Source organism: Jaculus jaculus, chromosome 1 (genome assembly GCF_020740685.1).
Source record: "Jaculus jaculus isolate mJacJac1 chromosome 1, mJacJac1.mat.Y.cur, whole genome shotgun sequence".
NCBI lineage: Eukaryota > Metazoa > Chordata > Mammalia > Rodentia > Dipodidae > Jaculus > Jaculus jaculus.
The window spans coordinates 31,141,186-31,155,639 of record NC_059102.1 but is presented as its reverse complement, the minus strand read 5'-3'; the positions used below and the strand labels follow the sequence as shown (position 1 = coordinate 31,155,639).

General features: G+C 54.0%; 2 protein-coding genes across 7 annotated transcripts in view; one reads left to right on the top strand and one right to left on the bottom strand.

The window, feature by feature from the left end:
* Positions 1–3,579, top strand: part of Neurl1 (neuralized E3 ubiquitin protein ligase 1) — a 97,432-nt gene extending 93,853 nt beyond the window's left edge. For both annotated transcript variants that reach the window (XM_045142197.1, XM_004659378.2), the window contains exons 5-6: positions 677–823; positions 1,400–3,579. In XM_045142197.1, coding sequence (XP_044998132.1) covers positions 677–823; positions 1,400–1,638 — 386 coding nt within the window. In that variant the 3' untranslated portion in view covers positions 1,639–3,579. The remainder of the gene's footprint in view (positions 1–676; positions 824–1,399) is intronic.
* Positions 3,580–4,371: 792 nt separating this feature from the next.
* Positions 4,372–14,454, bottom strand: part of Sh3pxd2a (SH3 and PX domains 2A) — a 256,313-nt gene continuing 246,230 nt past the window's right edge. For all 5 annotated transcript variants that reach the window (XM_045142193.1, XM_004659376.2, XM_045142194.1 and 2 more), the window contains one exon: positions 4,372–13,427. In XM_045142193.1, coding sequence (XP_044998128.1) covers positions 11,451–13,427 — 1,977 coding nt within the window. In that variant the 3' untranslated portion in view covers positions 4,372–11,450. The remainder of the gene's footprint in view (positions 13,428–14,454) is intronic.

Below are 14,454 nucleotides of genomic sequence, written 5' to 3'. Positions count from 1 at the left end.
CTCGGTGGTACAGCGCTTGCCTAGTATATGTGATGCCCTAGGTTCAATCCCCAATATGGAGAGGGAGAGACAAGACAAAGACAGTAAGCCCCTTACTCCTCCAATGAACATTGATTGAAGATGTGTAGAAAAACACTATTAAATGCGTGAGAACTACTAACAAAAGATCCTTCTGGCCCTGATTGTGTGAAGAGAATTCTGTTAGGGTCTGTGGAGAGCCGTGGGCAGCAAGGGTTCCTGTTTTCACCGGAGAAACAGGGCTGGATTCACAGGCAAAGGAATCCCCCCACTTCCAGCTTCACATTTGTTCAGACCTGTGTTCAGAGCGGGTGCAGCTGCCCACTGGGGCTGAGTTAGTGTGATCTGGGAGGTCAAGGAGGTCCTAGGCAGAAGTCTGAGGGTAGCCCCAGGAGGCTTTCTGGACTGTCGGTTCTGTGAGGGTTTTTAGAGAAGGGGAGGAGAGGAAGGGGCCTTCCAGGCAGGGGATGGTTTGGAGACTGGTGAGACCACGGTTTGATGTTCCCCTCTGGTGAGGACAGCGCAGGGCAGAGGTGTGGCACAGCCCATGGGGTCTTGCCCTCACCCTCTGGCCATCTGTGGGCCAGCCTGGGGGCCCTGTGGGCATGGGGACTTGAACTGCGTTCATTAGACACATGGCCCTTTTCCCTCCCCACAGGCTCCACCTTCATGGCCGAGCGAGGTGGCCCATCTGTGCCCTGCTCGCCTGCCTCCACACCAACCTCCCCCAGTGCCCTGGGCAGCCGCCTCTCGGACCCCCTGCTCAGCACCTGCAGCTCTGGGCCTCTGGGTGGCTCTGCTGGTGGTGAGTACAAGGGTCCTCTCATTCCAGCCAGCCATTCCCTCCTGAGATGTCTGCTGAGAGACCCAGCCACTGTCTGGGATGGGGCAGAAACAGCTTTCTCCAGGGGACTTTTGTTGTTGTTGTTTTTCCGAGGTAGGATTTCACATCCCGGGCTGACCTGGAACTCACTCTGTAGTCCCAGGCTGGCTTCAAACTCACAGCGACCTTCCTACCTCTGCCTGGGATTAAAGGCGTGCGCCCTTGCGCCCTGTAAGAGGGCTTTTTGTTTCAACACACAGGGAATGCTGGGGGTGGAGGGGGCGCTCAGGAGAGTTGTGCCTTAAGAAACGTGGAACTCCTTTTCCTTCCTCCTTCCTTCCTTTCCTTCCCCAACCTCCCGCTACTTTGGCTCTGGGCCTACATGGCCAGAGTTAGGCTGCCAGGCTCAGCCTCTTCTCTTGGGCAAGAAGATGGGGCCGTCAGCACAAGCAGAAGGCTCTCCATCGTGAAGGGGGACACAAGCTCAGGGGCCCCCTTGTCATGAGCTCTGTGTCGGGCTGGGCCATTGCCTTCCTGACTCTTGCTTCTTGCCCCCAGGGACGGCTCCCAACTCACCAGTGAGCCTGCCCGAGTCACCAGTGACCCCAGGCACAGGACAGTGGAGCGACGAGTGCACCATTTGCTATGAACATGCAGTGGACACGGTCATCTACACGTGTGGTCACATGTGCCTCTGCTATGCCTGCGGCCTGCGCCTCAAGAAGGCCCTCCACGCCTGCTGCCCCATCTGCCGTCGCCCCATCAAGGACATCATTAAGACCTACCGCAGCTCCTAGCCCCCCGGGAGCTCCCGCCGCACACCCACGTTCTGCAGACTTCACACTTCAGCCCGGCACCAGCCGAGGGCCACGACCACAGGACCCCTTCTCTTCTGCATTTTGCCAGTTTCCTCCTTCTCCATTAAACATGGGAAAACCAAGGCCCCTGAAGGTTTGGGCTGAGAGTGGGTCTGAGGCAGGGGGTAGGGGCAGAAGCGTATCATGGGCAGAGGAGGGGGGTCCACCCCCCTCACCTTTCCCTTCTCGGCACGGAGCTCTGTCCTGCATACCCAGGGGCTTAATTGGGTTTCCAGCCTGACCCTATCTCCTAATCTGGGCCGATTTACAGGGGGTTCCTGTATCCTGTGTGGCACCTTGGTGAGACTTAGAAAACATATTGTCCCCTGGGCAGCTGCAGCCTCGCACAAGGGCTGACCAGGGGAAGTCGTCTTGGATCCTTGCTTAGGGTGCACAACCTGCTCAACAGATCCCTGAGTGGGCGGCTCCTGCCTGGCCATTGCTTTAGCCTAGCACCTTTGCCCTCTTCTCTCTCTTCCCTGCCCATGGGGCCTGGCCTCTGAGGAGGTAGTCAGTGGCTTCCTCCCGTCCTGGGCAGCTGCAACCTCAGGCCATGTCTTTCTCCCAGAATGGGTAGGTGGACAGACTCCAAGTCATTGGCCTGTGGCCAGCCAAGGGTAGGATCTCTCTTGGCCATAGCCTTCTGCACCAATCATCTCACTGGTGTCATTGCCCAGGGGTGCCCTCGGGTCTGGCCTTCCCCATCTCAGTGCTGGCCTGGGTCCAGGCTTATCCTTAAGAGGCCATTATATGCCCGGAAGGGGTCAGGGCTTTCCTGGGCTATGAACAGCCCTTTTCCTTGTTTTAATTTATTTATTTATTTTGTTCATGATTTTTGTTTGGTTGTTGGGTGAATTCCCACCCTGGGGGTCCCCCTGGCAAGGGGGCAGCAGAGGTGGCAGCCACTCAGAATCTTCTTCATTCCCCTGCCACAAGGCTCATGGCCAGTCGTGTCCGTCCATCTGGAATTGTGTCTGTTTTGCAGAGAGGCAGGTGAGCCTCCCCTAGGGTTCTGGGACTGAGGGACCACCCAGAGCCACACCTGCCCCTCTTCCCTGGGTAGGAGCCTTTGATTGACTCAGGACCGTCAGGTGGTCTAGAAATCTGCCTCTATAAGGACATCAAAGGTTCTGGAAGGTTGAGGAAGGGGAGTGCCACCTGGGCCAGGGACCAGGACCCTTGTCAGGAGGGCAGGAAATCCATTGCTAGGACAAAGGGCAAAGGAGGGCTCCTGGCGCCTCTGGGTTCTGTGGAGGAGCTCCTGCCTCCACCACTCTGTAACCCTGCCTGTCTCTGCCGCGTGCAGTCTTGGCCTAGGCGTCTCCAGCCTTCCAGTTCCTGTGGCCTTCTCACAAATGGCTTCTCCCTCGACAGGCCAGGCCCAGGGGTTTGTCCTGGCTGCCAACCACTTGTGTGGCCCTGCTCGATGGCTGCCCTCTGTAGTCCAGCTTCTCGCTGCCGTGTAAAGCAGTTGTTTGGGGGTGGGACAGACTTTCTTTGTGGCTCCTGGGAGTTCTTTAGGGGTGCTGCTGAGGGGTGTTGGGATGGGAGGTCCTGGGGATGGATGCTAGGCTATTCCTTCCTGCACTGGCCTTGAAGGAACCTGAGAAGTCACTCGACCACCCTGGGTCTCACCACCGTGGTCACTGGCCCCACAGGAGACACCTGTGGGAGCAGACTAGGGCTGGTGAGTTGGCCCCATCCAGTCCGGGCCCGATGCCAGAGAAGAAAGGGCCTGTGCAGGCTTCTTGGCCAGAGGTTGGGAAAAGAAGCCACTGTCTACTCTGCTAGTGCCGGGGTAGCCACTACGCCTTTGTGAACTTGGTCGCTGTGATTATGAATAAAGGTGATTTCGTACCAGCCTAAGGGCTGTCCCGCGCATATGGGGTTTGGCTTGGATAGTTAGGGGTGGAATGCCAGGCCAGCCATGTTAAGTTAGGAGAAGCTGCTGCCCTTCTGGTGCCCTCGGGGTACTGGTCTGAGGAGCAGGGAGGGTGGGGTAGATAGAGTTCAGGGAAGCCATGAATGAGCATGCTGACCCTCCATTGAGAAGGGTCCCACCTGCCCAGAGATCCTGTGAAGTGGATATTGCCACCTAGGGACCAGTTGGGATAATGACAGGTCACCAGCGGCAGTGTCATTGGAGCTCAGTGTTTCCCATCTGTGGATGCAGAGGGAGGCCTCTGGACAGGGAGCGACCTTTCAAGTAAATTTCTAGATGTGCCAAAGGTATTACGTGGAAAATCTGGAAGTGGTGGGGAGACAGGTAGACTACTCCCAAAGTCTAAGCACAGTGTCAGAATTGTGCCCGCTGATTTGGCAGGGCCAAACATGAGAGGTCCCTGGGATGTCTGCCTGCCCATTCTCATGAAGGAGGTTTTGGCCACTTAGCTTCAGCCTGCCCTGGGATCCCTCACCACGTCCACCAGCCCTGCTTACTGGAGACCACCATAAGTAGGTGAGGGATAGGAGTCCAGCCCGGGGGGCCAGCCTTAGTCACGCCCAGCAAGTCTTCCGAGGTGGAGAGGCACTGGAAAAGCTTGGGGGAACCAGTCTCCCGGCCACAGCCTGTCCTCAGGCCTGCGGATTTTGGAATTTTGGGTTACAGGGATTTTCTGCTATTTAATTTAATGGGTTTTCTGGCACTGGGGAGAATTAGGTGACTCTCTTCAGTTAAAAAGGTCAAAAACTTTATTATAGTTTTTAGAGAAATACAAGATGCATGTAAACATAAAATATGAAACAAAACAACTCAAATCTTACAGTCTAGAAGCATGCCAAGACAGAACATTTCTGCAGACCAAATGAGAGTCCCGTCAAAGTGATAAAGGGCACCTGGAAAGTGGCAGGTCAAGGGGACTGGATCCCTCCCCAGGGACACTGCGTGCCCGTGATGAGATTAAAACAAGAATCCACTATTAGAAATTGAGAGTTTAGCACCACCAATGATCGTGGAGGCATTTCAGCACTCACCCGGACTGTGCTGCCCTTATGTCCTTGCCTCTGTTTTCCTGGTGGGAGGGAAGGACTTGGAGCAGGAACCTATCCAGGGGACAGTGGACACTGCAACGAAGTTCCTGCATGGCTGGAGCCCCAGTGATATCCACCAACTCCCCACTCTGCAGTCACATATGCTACAGGGATAGTCACACATCTGCCTTGGAAGCCACCTTCCTGCAGACATCTCAGGAAGCGGCAGGGATACCCAATCCTCATCCTGTGTCCTGAATTGAAGGAGTTATCTTTTGCAGGGGACAAGTTATATATTCAAGAATAGTGGCTATCTTCCCTTTGAAGTAAATCCAAGAGCAGTGGGCCTTCGTAGAAGCCACTAACATATGGAAGAGCTTACGCAGGGTTGCGGGAGTCAGACTCAGTAAAGGGAACTGCTGTCAGTTGCATTAGAGGGCCTTGGGAATAACTGGTTAGCAACAGAAGGACCAGTGAGGTCGCCTTCCTTCCAGATAGGCCTGGTGGAGTCTTAATGAACCCCAACTTCTCATTTGGGGATGGTGGGTCCCTACTGTATGGCCCATCATGGCCACTGTTCATAGTTTGACAGGCTGGCTAAGTAAATCAATGGTAATTCATGGAGGCCTAGAATGACAGTTTTCTCTGGCCAACCCCCAGTATGGCTGGTGAAACAAAATTCCTGAACCAGTTCTCTTCCTCCTGAAACGCTCAGAATGGACTTCTTCTTTTTTACCATTAGTGAGGACAAAGCTCAATTCTAAACCTTCTTTCAGCCTTCCCACACCTTCTCTGCCTTAGAGGCATCCTCTTCTGGGAGCCTCTTCCTAGTACAGGGACTGTAAGCCCCAAACGTCCACATTCAACTTGCCAACATGCCTCTCCCTGGCCTCCAACATGCTCAATCCATCCTCTTTCTGCAATAAAAACAATTCTCACATCTCCTAAGGCCCAGCCCATTGGCCAGGATGGGCCTGGGAATAAGGCAGGACCTTCAGCACAGGGGACCCTACTCGAAGGGATAGGGTACATTTTTGTCAAGGTATCAAACTCAAGATTTAAGTTAGGAAGTGGCCTGCTAATGCCATCCTTGCAGGTGAACTCACATTAGGTTTTGGAAGGTAGAGCCCTCCACCCAGTCTGCAAACATCAGTGTGCCCACCTTGTGACCTGGTGACCTAGGTGCACAGGTCACAGCAGAAGGGAGGTTAAAATCCGTGCTAAGGCTATCGCAGCTGCTGATCCTGTCCTCTCACTGGCTCTGACCGTAGGACTTGGTACCCACAGAGACATGATACTGTCCCAAACAGGAGATTTAGCTAAAAAGTTCAGAGAGGCCCTAAGGGCACAGTAACCACGAAGCACGCAGGCCTGTGGCGGCCATGGGAGGCGTGGCTGCACACGTACTCACTGGTCCTTCGGGCATATCATGAACCAGTTCTTCCCTTGCCCAGTCTGCCTCTCCCTCAGTCACAAACCTAAGGCCAGCAGCTCTTTGATCTCAAGGGAATTTTCATTGTGACATGTAAGATGAGGGCTTGGGAGCAGCCTGCCAGGTGATAGACATGTCTGCAGGTGAGTGACCCAACTTAACCATCCTGGTACTGGTACTTTCCCATCCAACATCTTTTAACTTGGTGCCCAGAATGACGGCCTAGGCTGCTTTCTGCTAGATCTGTTAATGCCAGTGTGAAGTTTCCAACTAAATAATAAAATAATTACTAGATAAAGTAAGACACATTGCACTCTCCAGCCAGAACTGTGTGTGTGTGGGAATGACGCACACACACGTTTACACACACACTGCCAGAAGCTTCGAGTCCCTTGGGACCTGCCCAATGCCAAAGACTAGTTCAATGGAGACCGCTTGCCCGGTGTTTATTTTCTCTAACCCCGTGTTGTTTAGTTCAGGTGGGAAATTACCAACAGTCTCACACGCGTGCATAATTTCCATGGATGTGGAAATTACCAACACACACACACACACACACATACACACACACACACTCAATACAGCCCTCAAAAAAAGTGAGGGAATCTTAATTCTTTAGCAATGTGGATTGTTCTCTTTGCAGAAAGCTCTACAAGATTCTCAAAGATCAAAATGTGGCTTTCTCTGCTCCAGGGGAGAGACCCATGCAGGGGGCCCGAGGCCCTCTGGGCCGGGATCCGCATGTGTGCAGAGTCACCGGAAGGTGGGTTGGAGCAGCAGGCATACAGTACTGAAGGTGGAAGGGGCAAACCTGCCTGCTGCCCTGAGGGGCTGAGCTCTAAGTGCCCACCCTGCGCCCTCCTCTGATACAGGGAGGAAGGATGCCCTCGTGTACCTGTCTTGGGGGCTCTGCCTGCAGTGGCGGGGCTCAGGGCTCAGGCCCAAGTCACTGAGATGAATGGCTGGCTGGGGCTCAGCCCCAGGCCCGCTGCAGGCCCTATAGGAATTGGGTCTTGCTTGGGTATGAAGGGCTTGAGGCACCCACACCTTCCAAATGGGTTTGGTTACATTTAGGGTTCCTGCCGGTAAGATAAACTGAGGTTCCGTAGTTTTAGACTCAAACACACATCCAAAGCATCATAGCCCACACGTGGGGAGCCTGGGGCGAGAGGGCTGCTGGAAAACTGTTTTTAGGTCTGTGAGCAGCTGGCTGCAAAACAATGGAAATGAAAACAAGGAGAGGTTCCTAAACTGTCCTCCTTCCTCACTGCCTCAGGGCTTGGCCCAGGAGGTCAAGAGCCCCGCGCCACTTCCCAGAATTCCTTTTCTTGTGGGTGGATAACACTCAGGAGAGGAAAGGGCTGCCCTCTGGTGGCCACCCTTGTCATCTTGCCAGGGAAGGGGGAAGGATGGGGGAGGGGACTGAGAGATCAAACCCTCAGCCCACCCACGTGCCCCACGGTGGCAGCTCCTCCTGCTTTCTGCAGACTGGCCCAGAGAGGCAGCTCTTAACCATCTTGGTAATATTGCACTTTTCCTGTCTTAGGTTGTTTTCATTTTCCATTGAGAATGCAAAGTATTTGGAGGGAGTAGGGGCAGTAAGTAACCTTAAAGAAATTATATATTAGTTAAATACAAAAACAGGAAAAGTAGGGGTTACTTTCTTGTCCTCCCTCCCCCACACACACATACAAAAAACAACCACTACCAAACCAAGGTCTAAACTTAAATAGTTCTACATCTACCCTGCAAGTACTAGTCATATGAAAATAATGTTTGACCAAAATTCCCTTGTCTTTTTTTTTTTTTAAAGTAACATGCCTTGCTGAGGAAAGCAATGGATAGAAATGCCAGTAAAACACACTGCTCTAACATCTGAAAGTGATTACAATGATTCTATATAATGCCTTCGTCCAAAAGGAGGATGGAGGTGAAGAGCAAGAGAAACCCTTGGGGCCAGGCTGAGGGTGGATGGCCAACAGATCCCAGGTGCCATCACCGGTAGAGAGCTCTCCGGGCGGGCGCTCGGCACCTGCTGCGGAAGGCAGCCCAGGCAGCTCCCTCTGGTTGCCCCCTAGGCCTTGTGGGAAGAGGAACACAGAAGAGCCAGGCAACAAAGTCAGGCCTGCTAGGGACGAGGAACAAGGCGGGAGAGAGGTGACATGGCCCGCCCCCCTCGTATTAAAAGAAAAGATCTTTAAACTGAAAGAAAAAAAAAAGCACCAAACATTGCATCTTCGGGCATTATATAAACCTCAATAATGACCGCAGAAGGGCTCATTATGATTAAAGTTGCAGTATACAGCAATACGTCATTCACATTTTCAATTGGAACGAATGGAACGCTAGGTTTGGACATTGCTGAGATTTTTTTTTTTCCCCTCTCTCTCTCCTTTTAGTTTAATCTGGATTTCCTCCAGATGGGTCAGAGCCCCAGGCCCTCCCCTCCTCTGCTGCTGCCTGCAGCACCCTCCAACATCACAAAGCAGCTCAGTAGCTCTAGGAAAAGGCCCTCTTGATGTGGGCAAGGGCTAGGAGGCCTGGCATCCCCTGGCCACGACAGGAGGACTGGCATGCACCTTCTTGCTTCAAGTATTACTATTCGGGTTTGCGCTGTGCTGGGTCAAGGGTTGGTGGTGAGGGGGCAGTATGAGGATGGGCATGGGGACCCTCGTGCACTGCCCAAAGGTATGTGCTGTCGCCAGGTGGCAGCAGTTCCCACGTTTCCCAGATGCCTGAGCAACTCCCAGCCATCCCTGGGGCTGGATGTCACAATGTAAACAAGATGACCACACAATAAACTATAACCGGGTGGGCGGGGAGGGACACAAGATCAATGCACTGGGGGAACCTGTCATGAACTAGCTGTGTGACATGGGGAACGTCATTCCCTGTCCTCGGGCTGAAGTAACGGAGGGATGGGATGAAGTGACCACCAAGGTACCTTCCAGTCCTGCCTTTTAAGGAATCTCTGGCTTCAGAGCACTGGGAAGCAGAGAGGGAGGGTGCCTGGAGTGGGGGCAGGGGGCACGTGGGTGCACAGAGCCTGGCAGGGCGGGGGGAGGCAAGCTGGGGATCTCGGTGGTCCGGTCCAAATGAGATGCTCTGCACTTGGCAGCCGCCCTGCACCCCCCTCCTGCCCGGGCAGTGGACTCATGACCAAACTAGCTCAGGGCTGACGTATGGGGGAAGGGAGAAGCTGTGGGGCGGGCCCCAGGCAGACAGCTGTGTGGAAGGTCCTTTTACCCAAAAGTCACTCTGCTTTAAAATTTTATTTTAAATAATCATAAATTACTTTTTTCTTCTTTTAATAAATATGTGCTGTTTAAAAATGAGAAGAGTATATACTGCATCTTTAAGTAATGCACTTTGCTCTGGGTTTCTTTCCATCTCACCTCATTTAAAGTGCACTATTTAAAAAATAATGAACCACTTCTTTATCATTATTGTTCAAATAAGTACAAATAATATTAATATGAAGACACTAAACCACTACCATTAGTACTGCAATCTAGCAGATTAACACAACATCCTGCTCTATTTAATACTGTCCAGCAGAAGAAAATAGCTAATTTCAATTTTAAACAAACTCATGAACACAGAAAAGGAAAAGGAACGACGTTGCCATGCACTGTGGACACAGGAGGCAAGTGGTTTGGTTTGCTACGGTTGCCAGGTGCCCCACATGTGGGAGGGACAAGGGCTTGGGGACCAGGGAGGCTGGGGCAGGGGTTAAAGACCTGGGTCCTGGCTCACCTGCCTGGGAGGAAGGGGTCGGGGAGCCCTTCCTCCTGGGTCTGAACTAGCAGCCCTTGGTCCATCAATGCTGACCACTCAGTGAGGCCTGATGTGTCCAAAATCAAAGGCACATGTGGGATTAATTCTTTGCCCAGCACAAAAGGAGTCTGTGGAGAAGCGGCTGGCTTTCTTTCTGCAGGGTCCTTTCTGAAATAACCATCGCATCATCGCACAATCTGAAGCTAACCGAGGGCTTGTGGGGAACTTCATTTGCCCCTTTCTCTCTTCCTTGGGAGACACGGCCCCTTGGGAAGATCAGGCCGGTTCCTGGCTACATCATCTTTGACATCCGTGGCATTGCCAACAAGCTAAGAGGGGCAGTGCATGGTGTCTACTCAGGCTGGCCCTGGAAGCCCAGCCAGGGTTCCCTCTACCCCAGGTAGGCAGTGGCATTGACTGCTTCTCCACAGTAAGGCTTTCTTTGGGCCTGCCCAGAACCAGTTAGAATGCTGGGTTCTTAGCAATCTTGTTCTCCCCCTTGGTCAGGAACCAGAACACTTTCTGTTTCTTGCAGCGGGGGGTGGGGGGGCTGGACTTACCCATCCCCTGGCAAGGTGCCCACTCTGGCACTGTCCACACAGTGGAAACCAAAAGAAACAACTTGGCTTATGGAAGAGCAAGAACGGGAAACCAAAATCCAAACAAAACACCCTCCACAGAATACAACGGAAAAGACCCACCCACTACCACCCCCTTTTTCCTATGCGAGGCCGAGCCATTTGGGCCCCCAAACAACTCCTAAAATAAGCCCCAAACCAAAGGCCTGACATATAAACTCTAAACCAATAACTTTGCCAAGCATGCAAAGGAATGGCCTGCCTGGAAATGCTCAAGTAATCTGTGCAGATCACCAGGAGGCTGGTACCACACCCACCCTTTCCACAAACTCAGGTACTGTTGCTCGATATGGGAGCTGTGGGGGCTGGGGGGTGGAGGTGGCTCCCTTCTCAAGGCCAGGACAGTGACAGCAAAGAAAGCCGTCTTTGCTTTTTCTTTACTTGCCATGGACTGTAGCCTGGCCCAGGGAAAGGCCGAGCTCCCGGGAGCCACTGCCGCTGACCCCCCCCCCAAAGCCATCTCTCGACACACCCACCAGTGGCAGGTGGTGGAATCCTTGGAGCCCAGCACAATCTCACACATATTAGGACAACACAAGGGCTACTTCCAGAGGCAAGAAGCCAGCCAGCCACCAGAGTGTCCAACCAGGGGCAGAACACTGAAGGCCCCCATGACCACACTTTTTCCCCCCACCCCAGATACACAGCAAAGGCACAATTGGGCTTTCCCACACGGCCTGTTCCCAGTGGCACACAGTCTATCAGCTAAGTCACCAGGGTGTTGGCGTGGGTCCTGGGCTCAGGACTCATGATTCCTTTCCCTTTTCAGTGTGGTCCTCCATCATACCCGCCCCTCCAGCTGTGGGGGGGTGGGGTGGGCATCCTGGAGACCACACATTCTACAAGGTCCGATGCCCTTCCCTTTGTCTAATGCCACCACCCATCTGGTGGCAGTCCCAGTAGTACGCTGATGCTAGAAGGACCCACACCGTCTGTTAGTTCTTCTTCTCAAGGTAGTTGGAGGGCACCCAGCCCTTGAAGGGCTTCACTTCATCCAGGATCTGGCAGTACCACCAGCCGTTTGGGTTCCTCTCCAGCACCTCCATGGACACCCCCTCCTGGAAGCCGGCCGTCTCTTCATCCCCCTCATAGTCGGCTATGGAGATGTACATGTCTTTAAGGTTATTGTGGATGAACTGAGACTTCTCGATGGGCTTGGGGCGTACGGGGGACACGGGGATGCCCTTGCGCTGGGCGGGCAGCAGGGGCGATTCTGAGCCTTGGCTGGCAGCCCGCTCGGCCAGGCCACCCTTGGCCTCGGCAGCCGCGGGTCGCGCAATGCTAAAGGAGGAGTTGCGGCGGACGCCTCGGAGGCCATCGGTGGCTGTGAGTGACTCGTTCCTTCGCAGGGCACAGGATAGGTTGTTGTCCTTGGGCGGCGGGGACACAAACACAGACTGGGGCCTGACCGCCACCTGCCGCACACCGTTCCTCATCTTCACCGTGGTGGTGCCTGAGGTCTTGCCGAACCCCCCGGGGGGCTTGGAGGGGATGGGCGGGGTGACCCTCTGGCTTTGGTTCATCGTGTTCAGTGCTTGCACCCGCTTCTCCATCTTTTCCAGGCTGTCTGACTTGCCCTCGTTCTGCTTGCTCTTTACGGAGTCCGGCTCCGTGCCAGAGGCATGGGGCTGCTGGTTTTCCTCGGCTATCAAATAGTGGGAAGGGGCCCAGCCCTCCAGCTCCCCAAACCTCACATACCACCAGCCACTTTCCAGCTTCTCTAGTACCTGCACCTCGGCACCAGCAGGAAAGCTAATTTCTGAGTCCTGGACCTTCTGGTAGGCACTACATGTCACGTAAGAGGTGCCCTGTCCTTCCCACTCCTTCTTAGGGGCACTTGGGGGAGCGGTTACCGAGAGGGAGATGACGTCAGCTGAGCCTCTCCTGGAGCCCTCGTTGGGCCCTTCGGAGGCTGTCTGGGGGGGTAGTTCTGAGTCCTCACTCCTGGAGCCCTTGAGGCCCCCCCGGAGCTGGCCTGTGGGCCTCAGCTGGCGCCTTAGGGTACTGATGTCCATCTTCTCCTGACTCTGCGACTCAGCTCTGTTCAGAAACGGCTTGGGCCGTACTGACGGCTTGGCCCGGGCACAGGAGGCCAGGCCAGTCTTCACGTCAGCTCTCACGTCGGCATCTTTCTTGGTCCCGATCTTGGGGGTGCCACGGACACCTGCATCGGAGGCAGAGCGTGGCTTCACATCTCCACTGTTCTTGGACAGAGAAGAAGAGGAGGAAGAGGAGGAGGAGCAAGTGGTGTTGATGGTGACAGAGGAGGAGAAGGAAGCCGAGGACTGGTTCTTCCCCAGTTCCGCCTGGGCATTCTTCTCTGTCTTGAGCTTTAGGAGCGAGGATGATCTGGGGGAGCCTGATTTGGGAGAGTTTTTCCTGGCAAGGGACAATGAGGATCCCCCTGGGGAATCGCTGTCCCCAGAGGAGCCTCTGCCAGACAGCGCATCCTCCGCATATGGCCTGAAGCCCTCGTTCTCGTAGATGGTCTCCTCTTCCAGCGCCACGTCCTCGGAAGACTCCCCCACCTTGAAGCGGGCCCTCTGCAGGGAGGAGGCGGGCGAGGGCCTGCGGGGCTGGGCAGGCCGCCGATCCCCTGAGCCTCTGTCCTCCGAGGGTTCCTCACACAGCTCTGGCTCTGAGTCGAAGCCAAAGGCAGGGACGTCATACTCGGGCTCCTCATACTTGATCTTCCGTGGGGAGTCCTGGCTCTCGTTGGCACTTGTGGGGCTTTCTTCTGTCTCCTTGGGCTTGCTGGGGGGTGCGGGTGGAGGCACCTTGGGCCGGGTCAGCGTGCTGGTCCGGCGGCTCAGGTTGGGTTTCTTGCGTTTGTCGATGTAAGAGGCAGGGGCCCAGCCTTCTTTCTCCCCGATTTGCACATACCACCAGCCGCCTGAGTTCTTATCAATGACCTGGGGGAAGAGGACAGGCCACTAAGTTGGGGAGGTCTCTGCTTCCCTATCATGCCCAAGACTGTTTTATAGACTAGAAAAATGAGCCTGAGCCCCAAAGAAGCAAAGTGGTCCCAGGTCCAAGGAAGTCAGCGGCAAACCAGTATTCGAACCCAGAGCCTGCTTGGGAGGTTCCCGTGCTCCTGACCCCCAGGCTTTTGGGTCTGTGCTGACACCCCAACTGAGCAGACCTTCTCTGGACCCCCTCAATCTACCACACCCTTCTCAGGCCCTGTAAAGTTCAACTCACCAAGGACCCGTATACACAGAGAACACTGTTCACTGCCCCTGTCCCCCCACCCCCCGTGTCCCTTAAAAGGGTCACTCAGGCGAGAAAGAATGGGAAAATAATATAGATTGAGACCACATCATCCCTGCAGAACATCCCCTCAGCATCGGCCTGTAGCTGCTTCTCTTTGTAGTTCAGTGCGATTTTCTTTGATTTCTCTGGGTTAAGTGGTTTTCTATCGGATGGGTGAGGGGCTTTTACCCACTCCCGTGTTAGTTGGGGATAATCCCACTTCAAGATGCAGGTACAGTGGACCTGACACGAAGCCACTTACGAGACATGGCTGAGTTATGACCTGCTCTGTCCCTGAAATGCCATGCTCAGCACCAAGAAGACATAAGATACAGCAAGCCCCTCTCATCTAAGGTTTTCATTTATGTGGTTTCAGTCACGGTCAACTGAAATCTGAAAACATTACAGAGAAACTTCCAGAAATAAACCATTCCTAAGTTTTCTTAAAATTTTTTTGGTTCATTTTTATTTATTTGAGTGTGTGAGAGAGAGAAAGAGACATACACAGAGAGAGAGAGAGAGAGAGAGAGAAATGGGTGCGCCAGGGCCTCCAGCCACTGCTAACGAACTCCAGACACGTGTGCCCCTTGTGCATCTGGCTAACGTGGGTCCTGGGGAATCGAGCCTCGAACTGGGGTCCTTAGGCTTCACAGGCAAGTGCTTAACCGCTAAGCCATCTCTCCAGCC